The sequence below is a fragment of the Anopheles merus genome, chromosome 2L (genome assembly GCF_017562075.2).
Source record: "Anopheles merus strain MAF chromosome 2L, AmerM5.1, whole genome shotgun sequence".
Taxonomy (NCBI): Eukaryota; Metazoa; Arthropoda; class Insecta; order Diptera; family Culicidae; genus Anopheles; species Anopheles merus.
The window spans coordinates 53,631,317-53,657,329 of record NC_054083.1 but is presented as its reverse complement, the minus strand read 5'-3'; the positions used below and the strand labels follow the sequence as shown (position 1 = coordinate 53,657,329).

The window sequence follows — 26,013 nt, the reverse complement described above, 5'->3', positions numbered from 1 at the left end:
TACAAACACCGATGGAGCGATCCGATGGAATGCACAATAGACGCGCTGCTGCGTGAATTGGCTGGCCGAAGCGAAACCCAACGGGACCGACCGATCCGTGTGCGATGTGTGTCGGGCAGTCCCGGTGAATCGGCAGTGGTTGCCAATCTAACGACAATCTAAAGGCAATGTTGTGCGGAAGAATCATGCATAAAATGAACATTTCTAATGCTATTTGCAGGTGTCCTTGTGTTGTGTACTCTATTAGTATTTATTAAATATATCCTTTAACAAAATAAGCTCAAACCCTCTAATATGATACGAAACAGCAAGCTAAACGATGGGTCAGCCTAAAACGTTCATCAAACAAAAGACTTGCCTTGCCGACCACTGCACTTAGATCAAACACCTTTACGCACACCATCACAGCATGTGCGCGTCAGCCAGGTAGCGAGAGAGAGCGCGCGTGAGAAAGAGAGCAATTCTCTCATCACCGATGAGCGAATCAAAGTAATCGGAGACCGCGCGCGATCTCCCCATCGGTACAGGGTGATCCGCTGATCGTCGCCAGTTGTGTATGTGATTAATGTTTTAAAAATAAACCGTTATCGGCTTCTGCGACCTTGTGACCACTGTCTAACAGCGTTTGTTTTTCTTCTTGATGATCCAAGATGCATTTCATGAATTTTAACGCACAGCCAAACAAGGTTCCTTTAACTGTAGCAATACGAAACCTAGCTTATTTAACCACACCACCCCCTTCCCATCTGTCTATCAAACAACTTCCAGCCTAATAAGTGTGTTATGCTAATCGTAGCCATATTTTGCACGGTCATCAGTTTGCTGCTGACGCCAGAGACAGCTTGGAACAGTGCGGAGAGTTCCCCTCTCCGCGATCGTGTGGTTCCTTCCCCACCGCTCCATGTTCGTTGGGTCCTTCTTTTTCGCTACTTTTAATATTTGATTTTTCAAGGTTGATATTTATTTATATTGAAAAAAAAAATGGCTCTCTCAAAAAAAACCGGACCCGTGCAGCAACTACCCGCCCAAATGGTTTTCCCGCTACCTTCCCCTACTTTTGGCGCTACTACAAAGGCCGGTTAGAATAGTCACGATCCTGTTGCCGGTTCCGAGCAGCAAATACACCTCAAGGCCAATTGCAACACACACACACACCCGCCTCCTTCCCCTTGCCGACCAAGTTGCATATCCTGCACCCTGCACCCTGGCGTCCTCCAATCAGCCCGCGGGTGAAAGGAACCCACCACCGCCACGAAGGTCGGGAAGGCTTGCAGATTTTATAGCGGCTGGCAAGCGTCCCCCTCCCCCCCCCCCCCCCCTTGCGTAATGCCGCATCGGTTGTTTTGGGGTTTTAGGTTAGCTTCGATTGTCCCACACACACACACACACACACCGGATGAATAAAATTGTGTCATCGGGAGCAGAGTGGGGGATGGCAGGCGTCCCACTGACAATAAAGCGTGCTAGTAGTTCGAGGTTACGTACATTTTTGTATGCTTTTGTTGGGGACGGAATGATCACTGTCGATCGATCGGATATACCCATACCTGACCTACAGGAACTGGCCGTGGTGTTGCTGAAAATTGCTGGCAGCAGTTCCCTGATTGATGATGCGTTCACTTTCGCGCTCGTTGCACTATACACAGATAGCGGAAGCACACAATCCATGCAAGGATCTTCCTGATCTTGGAAACCCCCGGATGGAACTGGGCCACCTAGCTTACCAATTCAGGAATTGAAGATGTTGGCCTTGGAGTGGTGGGCCCTTTTTATCGCAGCAGCTTCCGGGATAGCCATTGAAACCGGGTAGCCCTGTTACGCTATATCATTAAGAGCATAATGCCCCAACCCTTCAGCACCTCCTTCCAGCACCACCAGTGGGGCGGGCTAAACCCATCCTTCATCTGGGAGTGATTATGATTTGGCCCTGAAAACACACACACAGACACACGGGAGCGAGAGATAGGATGCCCTTCCCAGCGTTCAATGGCACCGAGGTAATTTCTTCTCCACCGAGAGAAGGGGCAGAGACACGGCAGGCACAGAGGCAGCACAGGTTGCAATCTGCAGCGGGTGCAGTGCTACGCAATGCATCCGTCGAAAGGTGCTGCTGCTGCTGCACGTGAGAAGGTGATTGCACATTTATCAACCTTCTTGTACCTGGTCAGACCACCACGGGCACATTATTGGAGGTGCACATTAAGAGATGGTCAAGAGATGAAAAGCTGCCCCACCGTGTCCGTTGGATGCCATTGATGATGGCGTCCGACCCGTCGTCGTCGTCACCGTCCACTACCAAATGCGTGGGCTTTGAGGGTGGCTTTGGGAGTAACCTTGGCAGTCGGTTTCGTGTAACAGCGCAACCATCTCAAGACACTTTGCCATGCCATAGGGCGCTGGAGTGAATGCGGTGCCAACAGCCAGCTGAACTTGTCGGATTGGACTTTGTGCGAAAAAAGAAAGAAAAAAGAGTTCGTGATGTTCTCAACACTCTAGAACGCACCCGAAACTGGGCCAAAGCAGTTTTTGTGACGTGCAGTGTTGTGGCACATCTAATTAACACCTGGTACCCACACTCTCCCTCTCCAAACTAAGACGCTTGCTGCAGCACGCTTAGACAAACGGTACAAACACGGGGTTTTGTTTCGATTACGAAATAATGGTTGCTAAAAAGTTTGTCTCCATTCGCACCCGACTGTTGACCCCTTCGTGGCTGGGTTAGTGTCGAGTTACCCAATTCTAGTTACACCATCCGGGGATACCACCACCACCACCACCCTCAGGCGTTTGTGTTACCGTGCTGTGTTGTTTCTTTCTCCTTGTTTTCTCTTCTTTTTTTTGCGAACACTGGTGTTTTTGGCTACGAAACCCCACCTGCTGAAACATCATCATAAACGTATCCACTTAGCCCTTAAAAACCGCACAGCATGCATGTGATGAAATGCGGCCGCGCAACTACGCAAACGATGGCGCGCACGACCTTTTCCACGCTGGGCTAGCGCGCAGCGCGCATCTAAGCGAGATGGCGGTGGAGGAGGATGTCTTCGTGTGCGCTTAGGCCGGCGTGTGTGTGTGTGTGTGTGTGTGTGTGCGTTGCATCCGTAAGCGGGGGAAAACGAAACAATAGTTGCGGTTAAACCCTTATGCAACACACACACACACAGGCCGCTCTTGTTGACCAGAAAAACGGACGACCGCAACGACGACCCCAATACGCGCGCGCGCGAGCTTAGTGTAAACAAACCGATCTGGGCAGCAGATCCGATCCACCGGAACGGTTTCCGTTTTACCCTGTGCCTCTGAACAGCTTGCAAGCAGGGGCAAGCAGATGTACGTTTGCTTCTGTGTGACGCACCATAAGCTCAGCTGATGGGAACACACGCTGTCGATCGCCGGTTTTACTAACCAATGATCAAATAGAAAGCACGCCAAAGTAAATCTCCCAACGACCAACGAGACGTCGACGGCGATGATGATGGCCTAAATGCTTCCCTGGCCCAACTGAAGAAGGACAGCCGATCGTTATAACACACCGCCACAGCACAGCACACAGCTGTCCGCCGTCTGTAGAGTAGGCTGTGAAGTGTCTGCCGCGTCTTTACAATTTGTCGCGGAGTAGCAGCAACCGCGTTCGCCACCGTCGCCATGGCATGGGTTGCTTCGTTTTGCTCTGTTCGGGGTTTTGAAGCATTGTTGCAGTAATTGCAGTGCATCAGTGTTCAGGGCGGCCGACAGTTTTCCCATCCCATTTACTCGTCCCCTGTCCCAATGTTACCTCCTTCCTTTCCCTGTCTGTGTGTGTGTGTGTTCTAATGCGCTTCGCGCAATGTACAAAGTTGGCCAAATTGCAGCACAATTTTCGGTTTCTGAGCCGGTTTTCCCTCTTTTGTTTTCCTCTCTTGCGGTGCGGTTGGGCACACTCACACACACACACACACCGATTGGCACAATTGTGACGCCGAGCAGTCGAGTTCGCGAGCCATCGAGTTCCTTCGCGCAGGCGCGCAGGCAAATGAGACCGTCACGAGTGTTGTTACCCAATTTTTTGGCACACATTTTGCGCACACTGACGACTGCCGCAAACAACAGGCCTGGGCCGGAGCCTGGGTTGGCCTGTGTCACACGCTGATTCACAAACACACACGCACACATACTGTCGTAGGTCGTGTGCGCAATCGCTGTTTTGGTATTTGCGTTTGCATTTTTGGGTTTTCATCAAATAGAAGACGAACTCGAACAGAGAGCCCAAACGGAGTGGCACACTCCTACCCATGAGTCCCTCACCCTGCTAAGGAGACCCTGCGAAACTCAACCCTCCAGCTATTTTTCGGACATCCAGGACCACCACCCCGCTACTCAGATCCATTGAGAGACACGATCCAAAATCTCTTCTCACACACACACACACACACCCAGACGATCGTAGTATTGACCAACAATGGTAGTATCGCCCTCCTCCCGAAAAAAAAACTCCCCAAACCGATGGCCAACGAAAAACCAGTTAGACCTGATCCCATCTGTGCATTTCTTCTTGCCCCTTTCCTGCCAACCGCCGCGGCGTTGAAGTCCATCAAGTCCGATGATTTGACCGGCAAAAAGGAGAGCCTTAGCGTTGGCCAGGATCTACGATGCTAGTAGATCAGTCGGTCGGTTGGTCGAGGATCATTGGAGCGAAGAGAGAGAGAGAGAGAGAGAGAGAGAGAGAGAGAGAGAGAGACCACGCACCACGGTAGATAGCTGGTTATCACACTGCCAAGCGTGGCGGCGGCGGCAGGGAAGCGAGGATGTCACTCGTGCTTCCAGGCTCCAGCCATCGTGACGCCACACTGTCGACCCCAGGCAGAAAGGTACAGCAGTTGTGGCAGAAAGGCAAGACAAGACAAGAGAAGCAGAAAAAGAAAATCACTCTACCGTGGCGGCTTTTGCGCGATTACATCTACACACACTCTCGCTTTCTCCTTTTCCTTTCGCGCTTGCTCTGGTCCACCGCGCACTCGCGCGCTCGCTATCTCGCGTCGGCACACATTATACAAGCGAAGAGATTACGAGGCGGCCACTCGGCAGCGGGATGCAGCGCGCGCCTCGCGTCGCTACAGGGCATCGCACGATCTGCACGTCAGGCCGCTCGACCTTGATCCAGTGGGGTCGCGTTTTACTTATTTATCCAGCGCGAAAGAAGCGAAGCCACCGGCGCCCAAACCCCTCGGGCGGATTTAGCGACCAACGTAGTACCCTACTGCACTGAATTTGCTGCTGCTGCTACTGCTGCCAGTGTGACGAATGGGGACGAAATAGGGCGCGTGTGTGTAGTGTCATCATGAAGTGGCTCAGTCGTTGCACCCTACCAGTTGAAGGTCATACGGCGATGGAGATGCGGCTTATGCGTTTTTTATTGCGAAAAATCCTACCTTCCTTCATTGGCCCTTAATGACTAAATTAATAAATAGCTTTATTCGCATTCGGTAGGCTTAGTAGAACCAGCTCTCTCATCTGGTCGCGTAAACACACCTCTTGGAGACGGCAAGATCCTGCTTCCTTCCTTTCTGCCTTCCTTCCTTCCTTCCTTCCTTACTACTCTGCACCGATAAGAATCACCGATAAAGACGAGATATCACATGCTGCACTGTCTTACAAACTAACACACGGCTGGATTAGAGCCAACCGAGCCGAGGTCCACGCGAGACGGCTCTCTCTCTCTCCCCACGTGCTCGAGGAGGAGAATAAAGACATGTCCGAAACGATGCACCCCCATGGGATCTACCCCCACCATCCAATTTTAGCGTCTCCATCTCCTCCTTGCCAGCTGGGAAAAGGGTCCACTTAGCGTATTCACTGTTAAAAGCCCAACATTTACACCCATTCACACACACACAGACACACACTGGCATCCCTGCATTTCGAACATCACTGAATCTTTCGTTCGCTCTCGATCGAAACCGGGTGGACCAGTGGTGATGGTGGGTGGTGGGTGGAATCGGTCGCTTTCGTCGGAGCCGGTTGCGGGCTGGTGGGCGGAACCTTGCGGTTGAGCTTTAAGATCTCGCTCGAGATCCTACAGTACGGTATCTCGAAGCAGGCGGAAAACACGATCGCTGCCATGTAGGAAAGCAGCGTTACACCGAACGCCATTACGATCTGGGCGATGGGGCGGATGGGATGGTGAGGGAAGGCGAAAAACAGAACCCGAAGAGGCACACGAGAGAGAAGGGGGAAAAAACAAACAAATAATTCATCCGTTAGAAAGCGTTAGACGGTGGAAGGAAGAAGAAAGAGACGGAGGTTAAAGTAGCTTACCGCTGGTATAGGGTCGGCGTGGACGCTGGAGTCCGACACGCCAAAGGTGACGATGATAATCAGCGGATTGAGAAGGTAGATTCCGTACGTCAGCTTGTTGATGTGGACGAAGAATTTGGAAGAAAGCACACGCGTTACAATGTCTGGAAAAAAGTGCGCATGAGAAGCAAAGGTGAGCGGAGTTAATGAATTGATGCGATGAAGCAAGGCAGAACCACCGCGTCCACCTACTTGAGTAACCGCATCCGGTGGCGAGGATCACCCAGCAGGCAGCCCATGAGATCAGCCACCGTACGGCCACCATGACGGTCGAGGCAATCGGGAACGGGAAGTTGCGCTTGATCGTGGAATGCATGCTGAAGATCACACAGAAGCAGGCCAACAGCCAGTACCATCGGTATTGGTTCTGAACGAGGGAAGAAAGAAGAAAGAAAGTTGTGATATCGAATGGTCGGAAGCGGCGATCAACCTCCCCCCCCCCCTCAGGGCGTACCTGTGTGATGGTGAACTTGTCGCGGCTGGACGCCATCAGCCATCCAAAGTAGACCCCGACCACGTACGGAGACACTCGAGACCAGGGCGCCGTGTACAGGGCATCACCCGTGTTGTACAGCACGTCGTACGACGGAATGAAGCGATGGTTCAGCGTTAGCGCAATGTTGAAGAGCAGCGTGCCGATCGCAAACGCACCAAACACCTTCTTGCCGAACTTGGCACTCCTTTTTGGGAGAGGAAATATCAAGAATGATCGAGATGAGATTAGCACACCGACGCTGCAGACGCAAACGCGTTACACGGCGTACACTTACTTGGCGTAAACGAAGAGCAGCACGGTGAAGAGCATGTAGTATTGCATCTCGCACGCCAGCGACCAGGTCCAGGTCAGACAGAAGTCGTCCACCGGGTAGAGGTTCTGGATGTAAAACAGGTTGCGCCACCAGTACCGCTGACAGCCGAGATCGGAACGTTCGTGAACCCAAAACTTGGACGTCTCCACGATGTAGCTGTGCGTCAGCTCACCCAGCACCGTCACGAACAGGTACATGGGCGAAAGGCTGCAAAAACGAACAGAGAGAAAGAGAGAGAGAGAGAGAGAGAGAGAGAGAGAGAGAGAGAGAGAGAGAGAGAGAGGAGGGTGGAAATCAGACGGTCAGTGAACGCGTGACATATACGCAAGCAAGAGGGGGGGGTTTTTACCGGAGGTAGCGATGTAACAGCATCTTGCCGTACAGCTTGCCATTTTCCCAGACCGTATTCGCCTTGACCTCTTGCACTTTGGACCGGTTGCGGATGAAGTTGTAGCTGAGCAGAAAGCCACTGATCGCGAAGAACACGTCCACCAGCAGGGGCGCATTGCTGACCAGCTGGAAGCGGATCTGCTCGGCGTAGTGCAGCATCACCGACGGGTTGTGCACGGTGTAGAACGTGTACCACTGCATGTGGAAGCACAGAATCAGAAAGCAGCAGATCGATCTGTGAAGCGGGTGAAAGAAGAAAATGTTGAACGCGATCGTGCAGGTGAGAACAGAGACAGAGCACTTACTTCATGCCACAAATGACGGGCAGCGATTGGGGCCCACTGTCCGTGCGGAAGATGGTGTTTAGGTTCTTGCGCAGATTGAAACTATCGATCACACGTTCGGTGAAGGTGCTTGCATCTGCAAGATCGCTGCCGCCTGGAGAGGCGCCTGCAGTACCGTTCATATGGTTGTTGTTCTTTTCCTCCATCAAGCGCTGTTCTCTGCTGTGCGCCAAGTAGATCATCAGCAGTGTGAAGGCAAGCGAGACTCTGGATGCACGTGGAAGATGGAGATGAAAATGGAGAAATGAAAATGTTAGAAGATTTGAATGCTTTCTTCGTTCGCCGTGGTGCTCCCCGTGTTTAACGCGTCTCTATTGCAACACAACGACCAGCAAACCCTTAACCCCTGGGGTGAATGAACCGTTCCTTTGGCTAGAATAACGCTGGCCCATTCATCGCGTTGAGCGCGTAACCAATTAACACACGCCAGCCTGTCATTGAAACGCCGGCGCACACCGAAGCGTAGCTGCAATCGTAGTAGCTGCTGACAAAAGCGCAAAGCAATCACGTAGCGGAGAGCGCGCACGATGATTATCGAACGACCACGCTGCTGCTGCTGCTGCTGCTGGCGGATGGCTCAATTTGCCGCAAAGCGCACAGACAGCTGCCTCTCACCGGACCGCGGACGGGCACGATTAATGGCCCGCGCGCGCGATGATCTTTACACTACTTACCCGATGATGAAAACGCTCGGCTTCGACCAGAAGGCCCGATCGAGCGTGGTGTTCTTCACGTGCAGCACGTTCGGCTTGAACTCGTAGATGTCTTGCGCCAGGACGAGGTTCTCGTCGAAGTACCGTGCGGTCAGATTGTGCAACTCGTCATTGGTGCACGAGCGTGGAATGCACACGCCGATGTGGAGAATGTTCTGAAACGAACGGAGGAAAATTTAATTTAAAAAAAATACACAAAACCGGATGGGGTGGCCCCATCGACAAGGTTACATGTTGGCGATAGAACGTAGGGCTTAGGTTTGGGTTTGGTTTCCCGCGAAACACGCCTTACCTCGCTCTGGAACTTTACGTCCACCTGCCAGGCCGACTGATGCTTGGCGAACACGATCCGATAGTCCAGCTCGAACGGCGCCAGGGCCGAGACGAGATTGCGCTTCATGTTGCGCCGGTACCGATCGGAGAGGGTGATCGACAGGGGCGTACGCGTCGATTCGCAGCCCTTTTCCGAACCGATCCAATGGTTGTGTCCCCACATGAAGCCTGGCTCCTGGCTGCCGGATGCGTCCAACACTGCGCGGAAGAGGAAGGTTATTTACAAAAAAAAAACGGTTAAAAGTGGTAAACAACTCCAGCTAGAAATCGACCAAAACAATTCACGTCTAGGACATTGGACAGTTTTTTTTTGTTCGGGGATGGATTTATTAATGGCAATTAATTGTTTCAAGTTCACAGCAACAAAGAACCTGGTCAGGTGGCGCATGTTTTTATTCCCATTTGTAACGAGTGTTTGAAAAGTCGATCTATCACACGGCGCTCTGGGCGCACTAAAATCGACCGTAGCTCTAATTTACAGTTGCTGTTTTCCTAAACAACGCGTCCTTGAGCGCCGGCGAGACTGCCGAAAAGGGGGCCATTAATGTCTCATGGGCCGTGAAAAATAAAATAATCACAATCCGTGTCTGGCCCAGCTGGTGAATAATAGCTCCAATTTGCATAAGCCAATCATAAACGATCGTATACGGTCATCGTGGTCATATCACCCATACTTACCTGCAGCAACAGCGGTATCATATTTTTTACACCTCCCAAAAATTGTTACTTTTTCAACTTCTCATTCTAATCAGGATGTACGACGCTTGTGATACCATTCGACAGAGGTTGACATTGAGCAAAGTCCACTTTACCGTAACGAAACGCCCGGGACGGGAGAGGAAAAGATAAAAGGCGCCTGTTGCTGTGATTGACACCGAGAAATCACCTTTTTTTCGATCAAGTAGGCTAGAACAGTTCAACCAACGCCGCCCCAAGGGCATGCAAAACCGTCCTTCGCCATTTTCGGCCACCGAGGAGCCGATTTTGTTCAGCGCCGGTTCGCGCCGATTAGATCAAATTGCCATATTTCCTATCCTAAGACCTGCCTGACAGCAAGATGACGAGAACCTGAACCTGAGAACGGGTTACAGAACACGGACCAACCGATTCGTTTTGCTCCAAACACCGACCGATCGACACGCACGAGCGACCGCACGGCACGGCACGGCAGAGCCTGTTTGCATTGTCTTCCGCGTGCAAATGTTTAATGTTCCATTAAATCTCGTTTTACCATTTGTTAAGCCAATTTCAGTCACAACGTTTGGACGTTCTTTTGTATCGCGCCTGAAGATCGGGACAAACAGACAAAGCTTAACCAGTGCGCGGCGTTGAAAATGCACCACACACACCTCTCAACTCTCATCGGATCGCTGGTTCACCGGAGTACGAGCAAGAGTAAAACCAAACCGGTTTCAGCGCAGCCAATCACAGCTACACGAAATGACAGCAAATAGTCCCGTTTCCCGAACCCAGACCCCCCTTTCAAACGTAGACAGACGCCTTGCCAAAATGCTAGACATGAATGAAACCGTTCAAAAGTTTGGCCTTAAGCTTGATGCCTTCATCTTCACCGATACGCCGCTGCTGATCGTTCTCACTCTCCTCCACGACGTGGTGGCGTCGCGCGTACACACTTTTGCTTTTTCCACCATTGCTGCCTTGCGCGCGTTCACGTTCGCGCGCATGGGCTGGCGCGCATACGAACGACTTCAGCGTGCGCACAGGCGGGAAACCGTGCGCGCGTGTGGCGAGTTCAAGTTTGCGGCGGTGGTGCGCGGGGTCCCCCGGTACCCGAAGAACGACTAACTCGTTTCGGTCACTTTCTATTTTCTTATCTAAAAAGGGTTCTCGGGTGGTTCCCACCTTTCCACTTCCCTTGGCCGGGAATGATTCTATTATGCAGTCGACTGCCCGAAAACAGGCAACACTGGATTCCAAAGGTTGCTTGGATTTCGGAGCTCTGTCGTGAAGAAGATCCGTTATTTCTATTACGGCCCTACTGGGGTAACGGGTACGACGACGAGGGAGGGATGGTGGGGCCCTACGATATTTAGCTGAAGGTTAGTCGATGGGTTAGCAACCCTGACTAGATGGGTACAACCGGACAAAGATGACGATGAGTCTTTATGTTCGATTCGATCGTTGGCCCCAGAGATGCTTTACGAGGACTCGTGTGAAACAACCCCCCTGTGCGCTTCTTAGTAGATTGGTGGTGGGTTTTTTTTCAATCAACTTTTGAATATTTTATACCAACATGGTTACCTTCACAATCAGCTTCATCTTGTTGTTGCTGGTCGGGCGCATTAGAACACACCATCGTATCGTTTCCGCCGCAAAACACACAAGAAAAACTGCGATCATAAAGTTAAGATTGTTTATGATTGGCAGCAGCATGCGCTCTTCCGTATTAAATATTCTTCAGCTACGTTTACGAGCGCGGCATTTTCGAGCAAACATTCACAACAACAAGGAAAAGGGTATATTAAACGATTTCGCCCCGAGGGATTTGTACAGGCAGCGAGGGAGACACAACTGGCGATTGTTCTTTATCCGCCTTGAAGCACAGACACACACACACAAAGGTAACCTTGAAAGTGCAATCTGTTTCTTCCGACAGAAGGGGTGACATGATCATCGATGAGTAACCTTTCACACGTAGCGCCCCCCAAAAATGGTCGCCGTTGCACTTCGCTCCCATGAACTGTTTGCATCCTTTCACACACAGACAATTGTCGTGATCACAAAAAAACACCCATCAAAATGCAGAAAACCTTGCGCAATACTTGTATTTTTTTTTTTTTGGTTCTTTTCAATGCCTCCAGTATGTACATCATTCTGTGTTGAATTGATGACCCTGTTCGTTTTGACGGCGGGCGGGGAGCGGTTTTTTTGTGTTGGTTTGGACAACCAATTTGCAAAATTCTTACCAATTCGCTAGCGTGATTGTGCGATCGATTTGATGCGATAATAATAACGAGAAAAGGTGAGCCCGAATTTGCACAGTCATACGCGATTGACCTATGCAGCTTTGGGGCTTAATTAACACATCACTCTTCGCGTGTGTCCTGTGTCCGAGATGGCGATGTGATTCGTCTATTGTATGCCTTTGTAACACCTTTTCAAACACTCAGCCCGAACACCGATGATTGCAACACAAGTTGTTTATTTTTTTTTTGTGTGTGTTTCGTTGGCTACTGATCGAAGCGATCAATCATCTTCAATAACGAGGGGAACGAATCTGTGGGGGCCCCTGTGCCCCTGTGCCGTTGCCTGTGCAGTGTGCAATCGGCGAAGGGCTATTCAATCCCACCGCACAAGAAAGGGCCCTAAAGTGCATAATTTTCTTCTCAATCTCCGCCGTGCAGCCATATATATATATATATACGAAGAAGCAGCAACACTTTCGATCACTCGGCTCATCACTGCCAAGTAAGGGTGTCGAGATAAGGGTGATAATAAAACCATACACGACTAGAAGAGATCGTAATTGGTCCATCTGGGAGGTTTGAAGGGGAGCACCAGCGGAAGGCGGAGGCGCTTATTGGTACAGCCACTCGCACAGGGCGATCGTGCCCGAAAAGATTACAAAGGTGTGAAAAACGAAAGCCATTGTGCTCGACTGTTTGATGTGTTTTGATGGTTGGAAAGCATTAGCAACGGTCATTTACGAAACCTTCCTTCTTGCTTGCATCGTGTTTTTTACGTGTGAATTACGTACATCGAAACGGTTTTATTCGTGTGTGTGCCGACCCTAAATCGGGTCCGAAACCGATCGATCGATACCAACGTTCCGAGGAAGTGAAAAACAGTTTGAAAGAGGAAAAGGCAATATGTGGCCAGTTTTTCTCTTTCATTCCCACATGTCATGGCTGTTCCGGGTTGACATGAACCCTTGTCAACTCCCACACGCAGAGAGAGAGAGAGAGCGCTGTGATTCCGACGACCCCGACGATCGTTTGTTGGATTAAGCAGCATAAAGAGCCAAAAATAAACCGCATCACACACTCATATACTGCCTCTACGGGGTGGTAGTGAGGAGTGTAACCTATTTTCGTACACATCCCGAGTGTCAAACGACAGCGAAAAAAACGACCCTTGCACACACGCTCGCACGCTCGACACGTGAATCGGTCATCGTCTTGTTATCGGACAACGGCTTCAGAGCGAGCACCAGATCAAAACAGGGACTCATCTATCTTCTTCTTCTTCTTCTTCTTCTTCGGGCATCCCAAAAGCCCTTTCCGCCTGTGCGGCGGCCTCCAAGTGACAAGGCAGACGCAGAAGTTCAAGTTGATTACATAAATTACGATCATCGCGCCCGCCCCACCGGACCCTGGACAGGCTAGTTTCCAGTTCGATACCGATACTGTCTGCATGCTAATATGGGATGGCGCTTGGCACGGTATCCCCCACGGCAGCAGATACTGCTGCGGCCACGGTTGCATAATAGCCCGCGCGGAGATAAATCGAACCCGTTTCGACTGTTCTTGCTACTCGTTTTTCTTAAGGGAATCGCAGTTCATATCACAGTTGCCCTCTGCCAGCAGTGCAACGTTTACTCCAAAATAGTCAACTGACTCATTGCCTCATCGTGCATCGTGCTCACAATGTTGTGGTAAAACCCCACGCATGAAGGTATTTGCGTTTGAGCGTTTGGCGTTAACCACGCCGAAAAGGTTAAGGTTAGCGGAAAGAGACTCCCCCCATCACCACACCACAACGTCTAAAGTTCGTTGGCTACAGGCAACAAGAAAGTGGTGACCGATCGCCTTCGATCGATCACAAGCACTTGTCGCTGGATGCGGGAAGGACGACCGCTAGAAAAGTGTCATACAGCACACCGCACCATCACCACCAACACGATCGTGTCAACACGCTGAAAAAGTGAAGGTTGGGGGGATCAGACCTCTCCCATCTCTCAGGGAGACTTATGTGTGTGTTTTTTTTTTGCGCTGTTGGTGATCACACACCAAATATTGACCCAACGATATGCGAAGCGTTATCAACCTTGAGCCAGATTGCGCATGGTTTGTACCACAGCAACAGACACAAGACGATCAAATCGCAAATCACATCCTTCCCGGCTCTCTCGATGATCTTCGATGGGCACCCAGGCTCGATCATAAACGCGCGGTAATGGGTAATGGGAGGATAAAACTTAATAGCGATTTATTTTCGGCACTTTGGCGCGTCAACAACAACACGCGATTTATGTTTTTTTCCACCCTCCCGCGTTTACGTTTGTATGCTAATGGGTTTGGGAAATAGTGGCATTACACATTGTTTCGCCCGTTTTTAACCCTGAACACGCAAGAGAGTGCAATCACAGCACCGAACGGACGGTTGAGTGTAGCATCTTTCGAATCGATCGTTGTACGATCGCTGTGTGTGTTTTTTCTTCTCTTTTCTTTGCTGTTAATGCCAGTGAGCAAATACAGATTCGACCTAACCCTCCCTCCCGCAACCTCAGCAACACCATTCGGCTTGAGTTTTTGGACTGTCAAATGTGATGCAATTGTGTATGAAAGGAAAAAAAGAAGAAGAAGAAAAAAATCATATTTATATACACGATCGCTTCCCACGAGCGAAGGACATGCGCAGGGGCACACGATGGCCACTTGTACGCCACTAGGAGAGGCTCAGCTCAGTGCAAGAAAGGAAGGCGGCTTGCGAAAGTGGCTGCACCGCGCTTTCCACGAGGGCACGAGGGCTTTAGTTGAAGTTGAGTTGTGCAAATCGAAACACGAAACGCAAACACTCTTAGGCGCCCATTCCGTTTCGCTCACAATGCTGACAAATGTCAGACAAATGTGTTGCGCGCTTTACCCTCACGATGGTGCAGCAGCGGGGTGCCGATCGCAGAGTTGCCTGCAGTCCTATTCACCAAACCCTACAATTAATTTCCATTTAGAGCCGTTCGTAGCTTATCGTCCTTCGAAGATGGAAATTGGCTCCCCCCTTACCCGAGGCCCTCCTCTCGCCCCCTTGGCAATATGATCGATGGGCTGATTTCACAACCGAAACTAACCGTTGATTCATTAACCGTTGATAAAGTGGTAAGAATACGAACAGAAAATCATTCTCCATCCTCTCTCACGGTCAGTCAGGTGTTGTTGGCTGGCGCTGAAAACGCCTCGCTTGCACACCACACGCGCCGCACGCATACAGAAAATCAAAACCGTCATATTGATTGGTTGCCATCGATTAGCTTTTCATCACGTGACGATCGTGAGGAGGCCCTCTATCGCCTTACAAAATACGCTGATGCATTCCTGACCTTGAGCGCCGCTTGCTCGTTTGTGTGCGAAGGGATTTCCCGCTGCGTAAATGTAACTCCCGCGGGGCGACACACTCACAAACAACACGCCTTGTGCTCGCCCCCCAAAACCAGAGAGAAAGAGTCACAACAAACCAAAACCAAATGATCACACGCACTCGGACGGGGCCAAGCGCGAGCGCGCGCGCGCACGCGCGAATCTGTTGTTGTGCGCGCGCGTGAGCCGGCGGCATGCGCGAAATGCTCTCAATCACTCTTCCCACAAGCCCCCGAGCGCCCCTGCCCTTCCGTCGATCTTTTTGCGGGGAAGAAGCTTGCTTTAACGAGGGGGAATCCGGATCGGACACACACACACACACAAAAACCGGGTTGGTTGGCTCCCCCTTTTTGGCGATGCCAAAATCACCCCATTCTGGGCCACTACAACGATGACGTCGACAGCATCTCACTGCCATTGATGATGATGGCAATGATGGCGATGATGGCGCGATGACGGCGTTGGTGGCACGAATTGAGAGTAAAAGTACGTTGAGTAATAAAGGCGATCGTGTTTGCTTGCTGCTGCTGCGCAACCGGGGCGCTGCGGAGTACGCACCACACCACAAAGCACTGACCATGCTGGTGCCGTCGTGCCGCCTGTTTAAGGGAATATAAAACACAATCGTTCCATTCCCGGTTTGGGGCGGCCAAACGGGATTGTTGTTTTTTCAAGAGTGGCTAATTCTAGTGGACATGAAAAGGGTTCAAAAACACACAACACGCAATGTGATCGCACACGTGCTGTCTGACGCAAAAGAGTGTGTCCCGATCCGATGGGTGCGTGATGCGTAGAAAAGAATTCAAACGAATTAGATCCCTTAGACCGCTTGGAGCGCTAACCTTCGGTCACGAGAAGCGGGGTGGTAAACATCTGACACGACGACTAATTTGCTTAAAAATGATATTATTTTGAAATTTTGAACGCTTCGAGGGGAGTAGTGGAGAACGGACGTGTGCGTGATTTCAAAACATGACGCTGAGTTAGTTGCCAGAGGGACAGAGCCCACGCTTACCTTTCATCGCCCAAATCTCCTTCTGCTGGATGCCATGGTAGACGCGCTGCAGCTCCCGAAAGCATCGCTCCGACAGCTCGTCCCGCTCCGCGATCGAGATCAGCCCGTACAGAACGGAAGTGTGCTTGAGCACTTCCGCCTTCAGTACCACCTTCTTGCCACCGTACATGAGCGCGGCGTCGTCCTCGTCCGCGCCCAGCAACGTCGAAGGTAGCAGATGTGATCGATGCTGCTGCTGCTGGTGCTGTTGGGAGTGGCCGCCCTTGCTGACACTGGTGGCGTTAATCACATCGTCATCCATCTCCTCCACGCTGCTGCTGCTACTCTCGTCCGACCCACAGTACGCACTCACGCACGTCGCATTATTTAATTTGTCTCTCAATGGCTGTGTCGCACCACTGGCAGCTCCCACGGCCAAGGGACAGCCAGCGGTTCCCGTGTCGGAAGTTGCGTTGCAACTGACCAACGGTTGCGCATCGGTCGCGTTAACAACTTTGTTTGTGTTTCGGCCGTCTCCGTCGACGCTGCCTGCTGCTGCTAGCACGGGCGTAGTCGTCGTTGTGAGCGTCAGCCCTACGAAAAGGACCGTCGCAAAGCAGATGATGCAACGAAGGCGCTTGAACAGCATCATGCTTGCTTCCGTCTAAGCTGTGTTCTTTTTCCCCCCTTGTGATTGATCTTCAGCTGCAAAACAGCTGCAAAAACGTACAGAGTCCCCTCTGCCAAGGGTTCTTTATCTGAACCGGTGTTGTGTGTGCGCTAAAATCCTCCCCTTATCCGATCAGCTGCCTCGTATTGCAAGGGTGCGGTCGTTTTTCGGCACTTTCTTCTTTGCGGTCGTTTCCCGTTCCGTTATCATCGGCCGGGTCGGTCGGTCAGCCACCACTCGACTTCGCACCTTCCTTCGCACACGATCGGGTCAGCAGCCAGCAGAGGTTACGCAATCCTTATTATCACACACACACACACACGCACACATACAGCGAAACGGATAAGACGGAAAGCCTCCTCTCGTTCGCGGGGCGATGATATCCCGGAACACTCAATTCACCCGCGAAGCGGATCTTCAGTTGCGATCGCGTTCGGTTTGAACGCCACGACCCACTATCGCGAAACTCTGCGTGATTGGCAACCCTTTTGGCCACTGTTTGATTTCGGCAGTTGCTCAGGCTCAATCTCACTCTCTCACGCACTGCAATGTGTGTTTCACTCCGGCAGCACACCAAAACACACGCGACGGGGCAAAAGGCAAATGAAGGGGGCAAATGTTCCACTCCACTTGCACCACACACACACCGCACACGGTAGCCGCCACAAGAGTTAATAATGCCGGGTGGCGGCGCACACGGGACTGCAATTTTTGGACCACCGGGCGGCGGCAATACCGCACCACCAGCAGCTGCAGCAGCAGCAGTGGGCTCGTTTTATTCGTGGCTGTTTCGCCGATTCCTTCTTTCCTTTTTCGGCCGCGGCTGGGCGCTTACTGCTGGCGCACTAGAGACGGCGACGACGGCGACGGCGACAAAGACGACCGTTTGGAGGCTGCGATCGCGCGAATTTCATCGATCACATAACATCCAAAATCAACCGAACCGAACGACCAAGGGTTGCTGGTCGTGTGGGGCCACCAGCCAGCAGCGACGCAACGAAAGCAAAACCCACCGACAAACCGACACCCGCGGGGAGGTTGTCTGTTGTTGCTTCTCTCCGGTCCGGGTGTCTTCTCCTCGGCGTTTGATTTAAACCAAATCGAGGTTAGAAAAATGCAGCACGCGTGAATCACAGCCCACTCACGAACTTTGTACGGGTCAAACACACTCACAGGCACACGACACACCCAACTCGGGGGGTTTTAACCGGGCTTGTTAACGAGCGCGTGTCCCGCTCACCGCTTTTCACACCACACTGTTTTGGCTCTTATTTTCTTTCCCGCTTCGTGCGTGTCTCGTGTGACACTCACCGTGATAAATCGTACGAAATTCAGACACACAAACAAACACAACAGACGCTCGTCGTGTTGCTCTGTCTCTCTGTCTCCTGGGTTCGAACAACCCTCCCTCCTGCTCCCGGGGCTGCCTTACTTTGAACGATCGTCGTAACGGTTTTGCTGCTTCACGGTGAAGCGGTGCGTTGAACACAATGTGCGTGCGACCTGGGCCAGCGCGTGCATCGTAATGATCTTGCCTGCCCAAAATCGGTCCCCGGTCAACCCATCGTCATCATCATCATCATCGGCGGCGGCGACAGCGACGGCGGCGGTGGCAGTCGTTTCGGTCGGGTTTTCGGGCCGAAAGCAACACGACCGAGCGCGCCGCCGTCCGCCGGTGTGTGTCGTGTGTGCTGCTCTGCCAAGGAGTAGGGGAATGACAACACAGAGTGCATGTGGATGTGGACGTTTTTTTTATGTTTCACGGGGTGGTGGTGATGGGTGGTTCGCAGAGAGTGAATGAGAGTTTGCTCGCGGATGCTGCGATATTGACCGGTACAAACGCGCAACATAATCAATGCGCGTGTGTGTGGAGCGCAAGAGTACAGACTGCAAGAGCATTCACTGCAAGGAGTAACTATCAAACGACACAATTCTCTCTCTCTCTCTCTCTCTCTCTCTCTCTCTCTCTCTCTCTCTCTTTTCACACTTCCTCACAAATGCATCCTTACTCTCACTATCGATGATCGGTGTTGTAAGAGTTTGAGGCAGCGATCGGTTGGAGAATTGGATGCTCTACTGCGGTCTTATCGATATCCTCAGTCCAATGAACTCCACCATTCGTTCGGCAGCAATGTTCTGCAAGATGTTAAAGGGTTTTTTGTTATAAATCTGGTCAATTAAAATTTGAATTTGAGATATTATTCAGCTGATCTTAAATGTATTTCATCTTTACGATTTTGACCATCCTCGACTAACGAAAATGTTACAGAAAATTGTAAAACATCTATCAACTGAATATCACATAAACTCACGCTTACCTTTACTTAGTCATATTCATATACGACCAACTTTTGGCACGTACCATCACCTTTCAGTCTCGTCGTAGGTCAAGGATACAAAGAACATTTCGCAAAGAACATGGTTGACGAAAGGCGAAATTCTTCCCATTTGCATAATCGATCCCGGTTCTCGACAAATGGAACTTGAATCTTCGTTCGCCTGGTGGTTTGTTTTTGGACGGATTAAGCGAATGTGGTCATTGTCCCTTTCTATCCGGAGTTCAATGTTCTTTCGTTTTGCATTCGTTCTTCTGCTACTTCAGTGGTTTTCAACCAGGGAGATGGTGCAACAACTCCCCCCTATGTAGGGTACAAGTAGGGGTCATATGCTGGTCTTAAGGTGGCTAAGCCGGTTTCGCAACATCAGCAATTAAGTCTTATCTGAAAATCTGAACATTCGTCTTTGCATCCCATTCGGAGGCTTGCCACTACCTTATTCAGGGTTGTCTCAGCAAAACTTATGGTTAGATTTGTCATTATGAGCCTTTGCATGTTGTGAAATTTTGCTTGCAAATACCCGACACCAAAAAAAAGCCAAAATTCCCCCACCCCAGGTTGAAAACCACTGTGCTACTTTCATCTTCCTGTGGGATGAAAGCGAGACGCGAATCGAAATGTACCGTTACGGAAAATGCCAAAGCAAACAAATAGAACCCGCCAAACGAGACAAACAACAGTGAGCTTATCTTGTGTCTGCTCTTCTACACAACCAAACCACGCGTCGGGAAGAAGTTTGTTTATCTTAATCCAGACACGCTAAACACGCCGCTCCCTGATGCCCTTGTGAGACGGCGAATCGTTTACACTTCTGTATCGGAACTGATTTTGTCTGTTTGGCGAGTCTTCGAGAAAAGCGCGAACCTTCGCTTTCAATGTCAGCTGAATATCAAAAGCATAACATTCTGAGCACTTTTTCTGGAAATGGAAAATTCTAGTTTAAAACACAAACACGTGTGATGCAGATCCGCGATCGTTTCCAGAATGTTGGAAGAGATCCTGTCTAATTCATTGCCCTCATTGAAAAAAGCGGACAGGCTTGAGAAGTGTGTTGGAGAGGAGCTTTTCTTTCCCGACTGGACAACAGGTTCATTCCATACGATAATGTGCCACATTTGCATAATCGATACCGTTCCGGCGATGAGTCGCATATGATCAAGTTTGCAAGTCGGTTGCAGAGATCGATCGGTGTTGCTTGTTACGCGATCGTCGTCCTGCTGGCTCCAGTAATTCTTCCCACGGCGTTTCGCATCAGAACAATCTGGTACGCCAGCCAAGCAGAATACAAGCGGATTTGCGACCTTCGCAGGACGCACTGTACACACAGTACACGACAACAACAACAACAATAGCATGGGAAAGCATTATCACTGTTGTGGAAAATCGTCTCTTTTGTTTGGTTCGCTTATTTACACACAAAACCCACACTCCGTTGACCTTCCCGGGAGGAAGGAGTACCAAATGTACCAGAGCGCGCGCTGACGACATTAGGCTCGTCTCGGGTTCCGAAACCCAAACCCCCGTCAGCTATTGGTCGTTTCCCACCCAGACAGTGTGACAGACACCACAGTGATTAATAAATTACGAGCCCTCACTGATTGACCTTCCGTTAAAGCGATAGTCATGTCGGTTAATAACTCGACGCGCACCGGAAATTCCCCGTTTGCCTAATTTTCCCATTTAACCGTGCCCTGTTTGTGCACGGGCGTGGTTTTGTGTGAGTGTGCGTGTGTGTGCGTGTCTGTTTGTTTGTTTAATCAGGATCATCAGGCCATCAGATCTTCGCAGTCGCGCACCTCACATTTATCAATCCATCAATCCATGCCATACACATTAACATTGGGGAGGGTGCTTTAAGAGAGGGAGGGTGGGAATACGCAGCCCACCAAATTCGGCCACCCATTGCAACGCCCTTCTCGGCTGCGCATTTTGCACCTGCCAGAGCTATCCGGTGCCGAATGACGTCAATGCAATTCACGATTTGACGCAACCAGAAGCCTTCTTTCTTAAGGCTACTTCAAGCAGCCACTCTTCTCACATAACAGCCCGATGATAATGTTCCATTCTTTTGGGTTTGAAAAGTTCAGCTAGCCCAATTTTACTGTCACTCTCACCATGTCCCACCATGTTTTCCGCTGGGTTTGTCTAATGGACTCATTAAGTTCGATTGGCATTGTGGTGTTTTGTCGGCGTGCTGCTGTGTGCTGTGGCAATAACAAAAAGAGCACGAATAATCACAGCTGAAGCTAACATTTTCCAACCAATTAGCCACACAATTAGTTGTGGAATAAATTTTCCCAGCGGATGAACCTATTCTTCTAATGCTTAATGCGCAAAATGGCTTATCTAATCATACGCTTAGATTTGTTCTAAGCGAATGAATCCATTTATCTAACGTATAATGCGCAATATGACTTGAATTTTCAAATCTATCTTCAAAACCCTGCACAGCGGACCTTCGACGATACTGGCCCTTTGCCGAAAGGAATGAATTAGTTCTTCTTTTTGTACTTTGATCGTATTTCGGTTTCGTACGCCTTTGATTGGATTTAAGTTTGATACCCCCTACCCGAAACGGATTGCACCAGAGCCTTTTTGCAACTCATTTCCCCTTTCGCATGGGCTTCCCGGTTGACGAATGATGGGGTCGGGTCGATGGTAGCGGGAAGGAAAGACACGAGAGGCTGTGGTGTGGTGCTGGTCGTGTTACTAATTTCGTCTGCAAAATTAAACCTTTACACGCGCCAGCGTTTCACTCGGTCGGAAGGAAGCAATCGATCATTCCACGTTCTGCTCGATGGCAATGACTTCTGGGAGCTGGGGGGATTTTCAAGGGCAAAGGAAATGAGGCTACCACAAACAATCTGTCCGTATTTCCCCAAAATGTCTTAGTGGATGACGTAAAGCGGTGAAGCAAGTTCGTGCTAGACGAGGCGAGTTTCTTGCAAAGATAAAAAGTGCGTATAAGTAAATATTAAAAGCAATAGTGAAACTTACCGTTTATGCAGAAACGGGTGCAGATTTGTTGTCATCTCGTGCTGCTGTGAAATAAAAACAGGTGCAAATTATTATTGAAAAAACAAAGTGTGATAACAATGATAAAGGACCTGCAGGACAACAACACAGATACACACGCGGGAACTAGAGATAGGCTTGTTTCCTTTATTTCAAAACCGTTTAAAGTTAATGCGGTAATTACACTATGCTTTTGATATCTGCCGATTCCGATGTCTGTCTACGATTTCGCCAGCTTTATCGTCAGTGTTGTTGCAGTGTATCGTAGGCGTCGTAGCGTCCGACCGTGGAAAACTCCTGCTGCTCCTGCTTTAGGCTCGCAATCTCCCCGTTATATTGCAATTCGAACGTTAGCAGCAGCATGGGTTGTTTGTTTGTTTGCATTTGCTATACCTAGTTTGCTTACTTGATAGCACGCTTGAAAAACGGGAAAATAAGTCCGTGCACTACAGTAGTACGAATTAATCACATTGATCCTTCACGCGTCGTCCGTCTATCGTTTTGCTTCGTTTAATTTTGTCTGCTAAAGTGCTGCCCCGCGTGCGCTCGCGTTAGTCTCTAGTTTAGCGGGGGGTTGTTTCACCATTTGCCTATATACTCAGTACTTCTCGCCGTACGGCGGTTAATGCGCTACAGCCTTCAACTTCACCATATTGTATCATGCTTTCTACATAAATATTTGTCTCTAGAATTGTTCTGTGTTTCATCTTGATTCCGCTAAGTGTGTGATCTTTTTTTTTACAGACTTCTTGCTTGCTTCACAACTATCTATCTAGGCTAGGGCGCTGCCAGGTTTTTTTTGCTATTAATTTGGTTGCAATCACACAAACACGCAATCGCCACACACACACAGCTGCAGTAGCGTTTCGCAAGCGAAAGTCGCATCTCTTTTACCTCAAAACTGGTTTACACAACGAGACATCATTTCAACAACAAACGTTCCAACTTCTGCTAATTTTAGTGTTTGTTTTGCCAGCTTGCTACAGAATACGTTTACTAAAACCGATGATAACACATACTTCACATGCTCCGATCTTAGCTGAGCAGCGGGCTGACTAAACGCATATTACGGGGTTCTAGCTGAAAAACGTAGCCCTGAACGCGTAAATACAAAACGACCAACTAATACGGACCAAATAAATGAAATTGTCTGAACAAATGAAGGCCACGTGGTGGTCGACTTTCGGCTCAAAATCATCGGCTAGGCTACCTCTACCCGGTAAATGCCTTGGAGCTGCTCCTTGGTTAAAAGATGGTGAATTCAATAAATAATAATAAAGAACTATGATATAATAAAACGACAAGAAATGTGAAGACATTCGCGACCTTTGACTAAAAACAAATGGGGTTTTGCTAAAACAGCGGCAGGATGTAGATGTGGGAATCACACGCGCGTACATCTCGCATGATTCTATTATGTGCATGCTTAATCAGCCACAAACAGCCCGAACACGGGCTTCAGCAGTTCGTGTGGTACGTTGCAAGTATGGCTGAACTATTGTTAGCTTCAACCATACAAACACAAAAGACCAACCGGGGTACGCTGGCCTAGAGGAGAAAAGAATGGAGTGGTGTGATAAGTGGGTGTTACCTAGCGAAATACTATGAACCATTGTAGCCGGACGGATCCGGGGGCGGTTCTCCGCCACTGTCGTCCTTCACTTTTGCAAGCTGCCCCGTGCGTTCCTGCTCGTACTCGACAAAGTCGTCGAAGAGGCTTGGCCACGCCTCCGTGTCATCGTAGTTTTCGATATCACAGGTTTCCACAAAGTTCAGAAACATGTTCCAGGTGTCCTTCGGGACGCCCCGGATGTTCTGGTGCTGCTCGAGAAAGTCTAGCCAGCGCTGCAGTATGTCGGGCGTATGTACGGTGAACACCAGCCGCCACAGGCTGATCGCCATGTCGAGCGAAAGTATCCGATGGCCCGGTTCCAGCCCGAAGCGAAACGTAAATCGGTACAGCGATTTGAAGTCCTCCGAGCCGTCCGTCCGCAGCCGTTCCACGATTTGCTGCAGCCGAGCCCGAATGTCCTCGATGCTGGCCGCATTCATACGCTGTAGGCCCTGGATGAACTCGGCTTTTGTGAACTGACACATTTGTCCCGCGTCTAGGCGCCACGCCAGCACGAGGATTGCAAAGTCGTCCGGTTTGTAGCCGAGATCGCCGCACAATCGTTCGATCCCCTCCGACAGTATGGCGTCCTCCTGTGCGTCCTTGTAGTTTTCGAACAGTTTGTTCAGATCGTTGTCCGACAGCAGCACCTGTGGTCCACCGATGCCAACGCCGCTCAGCTCCTTGCTGCCCGCTCCATTGTTGTTCATATTCTCAACCATCAACCCGCCACCGGCCGACCCGATCATTCCACCGACACTGCCGATCGGGCCGCTGCCAACCATCGTCGATGTAATGTTACCATTAAGCATTCCGCCAACCGACGGCTTTTTGAAACTACCTCCACCGCGTTTATCTCCGTGGCCCATATAGTGTCCGGCCGCACTCACGGGCAGAAGATCGTCTGTTTCTACAAAGAAAGGAAACATCAGCTAGCCATTGCTGAGTATGTTCGATTCACGTTCGATCGCTGTGCCCCGGTGATTACTTACCATGACCTATGATGTCCATCTCCGTGTACGTTAGGGCGGAATCGTGTGCCGTACCGCCAGTGCTCGTCGGAACACCGGCGGCAGTGGCCACATTGGCATTTGGTGGCGTACGAAAGCATGTTAAACAGCTGCCCATAGTGCTAGTCGAACTATGTAAGTGTGCATAAGCGATCCCCCGGCCGTCTTGTGCCGCGACGGGATTTCCGATGAAAGCCGCTTCGAAACGGAACGTCGATAACAATAACAACTACGCGTAATTCTATCTACTCGGCGCTACAGTGTTCACACGGTTTCGCGTTCATCCAACATCAATGTTGCTCCTAACGATGCATCAAACATGCTGGGAATGCTGCTGCTGGCTCTTCCATTGGCTGGGCTGCATTTTCTTCTACGCGATCTGTGATGCCCCACACCACTCGACTACATCTGGCACCTAGCACCTTGGTTCTAGTGGGGCTACCGGCTGGCAAGGTAAACAACCCCCTGTGTAGATTCACAACTTTCCGGTGCGCTTTCCGGTTTGGCACAATGTGTCCGTAGTTGCTTTAGTTTGGCACAAGCGAATGTTTCGTTTATCTTATCCTTTTACAACACGGAAGGTGCAATTTTTCCCTTGCATCAGTGTTGTCCACTTCGGCTGCATACAAGATACAACAGGTCTGAGCTGGAACCGTACGAGCTGCTGTCGTGAAGTGCGCTGGTGCACGGTGCCACCACGTCACTTTTGATATAAAAAACTGCTCAATTCACTGCACCGCTGTATAGGGCCATGTGTGCAGATCGTCAAGGGTCCATTGCGATCCCTTTTGAAATACTTGTCGGCCCTTAAATTTACCACTTTAAGCATTCGCAACACCAGATCGTCTCGTATGCTTTGTTGCTTCTTTTCCTTTTTCTTTTTATTTGTTGCTGGTTGTCATTAGATTGTAGTTTGACAGCCCGTACCCTTTCTGACAGTAGTAGTGTTTGACAGTGGTCAGGTTGGCCAAGAGCGCCCTAGCTCATGCCCTTCCGAACAGTGGTTCACATTCATCAATCATATTTTTTATCGGTTCCTACAAAATTCGAAAATCTGAATAACGGAAATGAAACAATAATAAAATGTGCATGCAAATGCTTACCTCTGATCTGGTGGGCCGCTTGCACAAGGACAGTGAA

General features: G+C 50.1%; 2 protein-coding genes across 2 annotated transcripts; both read right to left on the bottom strand.

The window, feature by feature from the left end:
• Positions 1 to 5,358: 5,358 nt before the first annotated feature.
• On the bottom strand, positions 5,359 to 18,488 carry LOC121593801 (nose resistant to fluoxetine protein 6-like). The gene is made up of 10 exons (XM_041916493.1): positions 16,252 to 18,488; positions 8,882 to 9,120; positions 8,551 to 8,744; positions 7,838 to 8,083; positions 7,492 to 7,767; positions 7,104 to 7,349; positions 6,788 to 7,013; positions 6,526 to 6,700; positions 6,295 to 6,437; positions 5,359 to 6,135 (listed from the first exon to the last, which is right to left on the bottom strand). Exons 1-10 carry the CDS (start codon positions 16,880 to 16,882, stop codon positions 5,905 to 5,907), a joined length of 2,607 nt encoding a protein of 868 aa, XP_041772427.1. The 5' UTR covers positions 16,883 to 18,488; the 3' UTR covers positions 5,359 to 5,904.
• A 3,890-nt stretch (positions 18,489 to 22,378) lies between these two features.
• On the bottom strand, positions 22,379 to 25,926 carry LOC121593802 (DCN1-like protein 3). Its single transcript, XM_041916494.1, has 2 exons — positions 24,856 to 25,926; positions 22,379 to 24,773 (listed from the first exon to the last, which is right to left on the bottom strand). Exons 1-2 carry the CDS (start codon positions 24,989 to 24,991, stop codon positions 23,854 to 23,856), a joined length of 1,056 nt encoding a protein of 351 aa, XP_041772428.1. The 5' UTR covers positions 24,992 to 25,926; the 3' UTR covers positions 22,379 to 23,853.
• Between the last annotated feature and the right edge of the window lie 87 nt (positions 25,927 to 26,013).

Bases quoted from the DNA above. Each gene is read 5' to 3' on its own strand.
- LOC121593801 (XM_041916493.1), bottom strand. From the start codon at position 16,882: ATGATGCTGTTCAAGCGCCTTCGTTGCATCATCTGCTTTGCGACGGTC. The intron at 9,121-16,251 runs GTAAGCGTGGGC...TCTTCCGCGCAG, and splicing joins GGAGATTTGGGCGATGAAAG to TGTTGGACGCATCCGGCAGC. The intron at 6,701-6,787 runs GTACGCCCTGAG...TCCCTCGTTCAG, and splicing joins ACAAGTTCACCATCACACAG to AACCAATACCGATGGTACTG.
- LOC121593802 (XM_041916494.1), bottom strand. From the start codon at position 24,991: ATGGGCAGCTGTTTAACATGCTTTCGTACGCCACCAAATGCCAATGTG. The intron at 24,774-24,855 runs GTAAGTAATCAC...CTTTCTTTGTAG, and splicing joins GATGGACATCATAGGTCATG to AAACAGACGATCTTCTGCCC.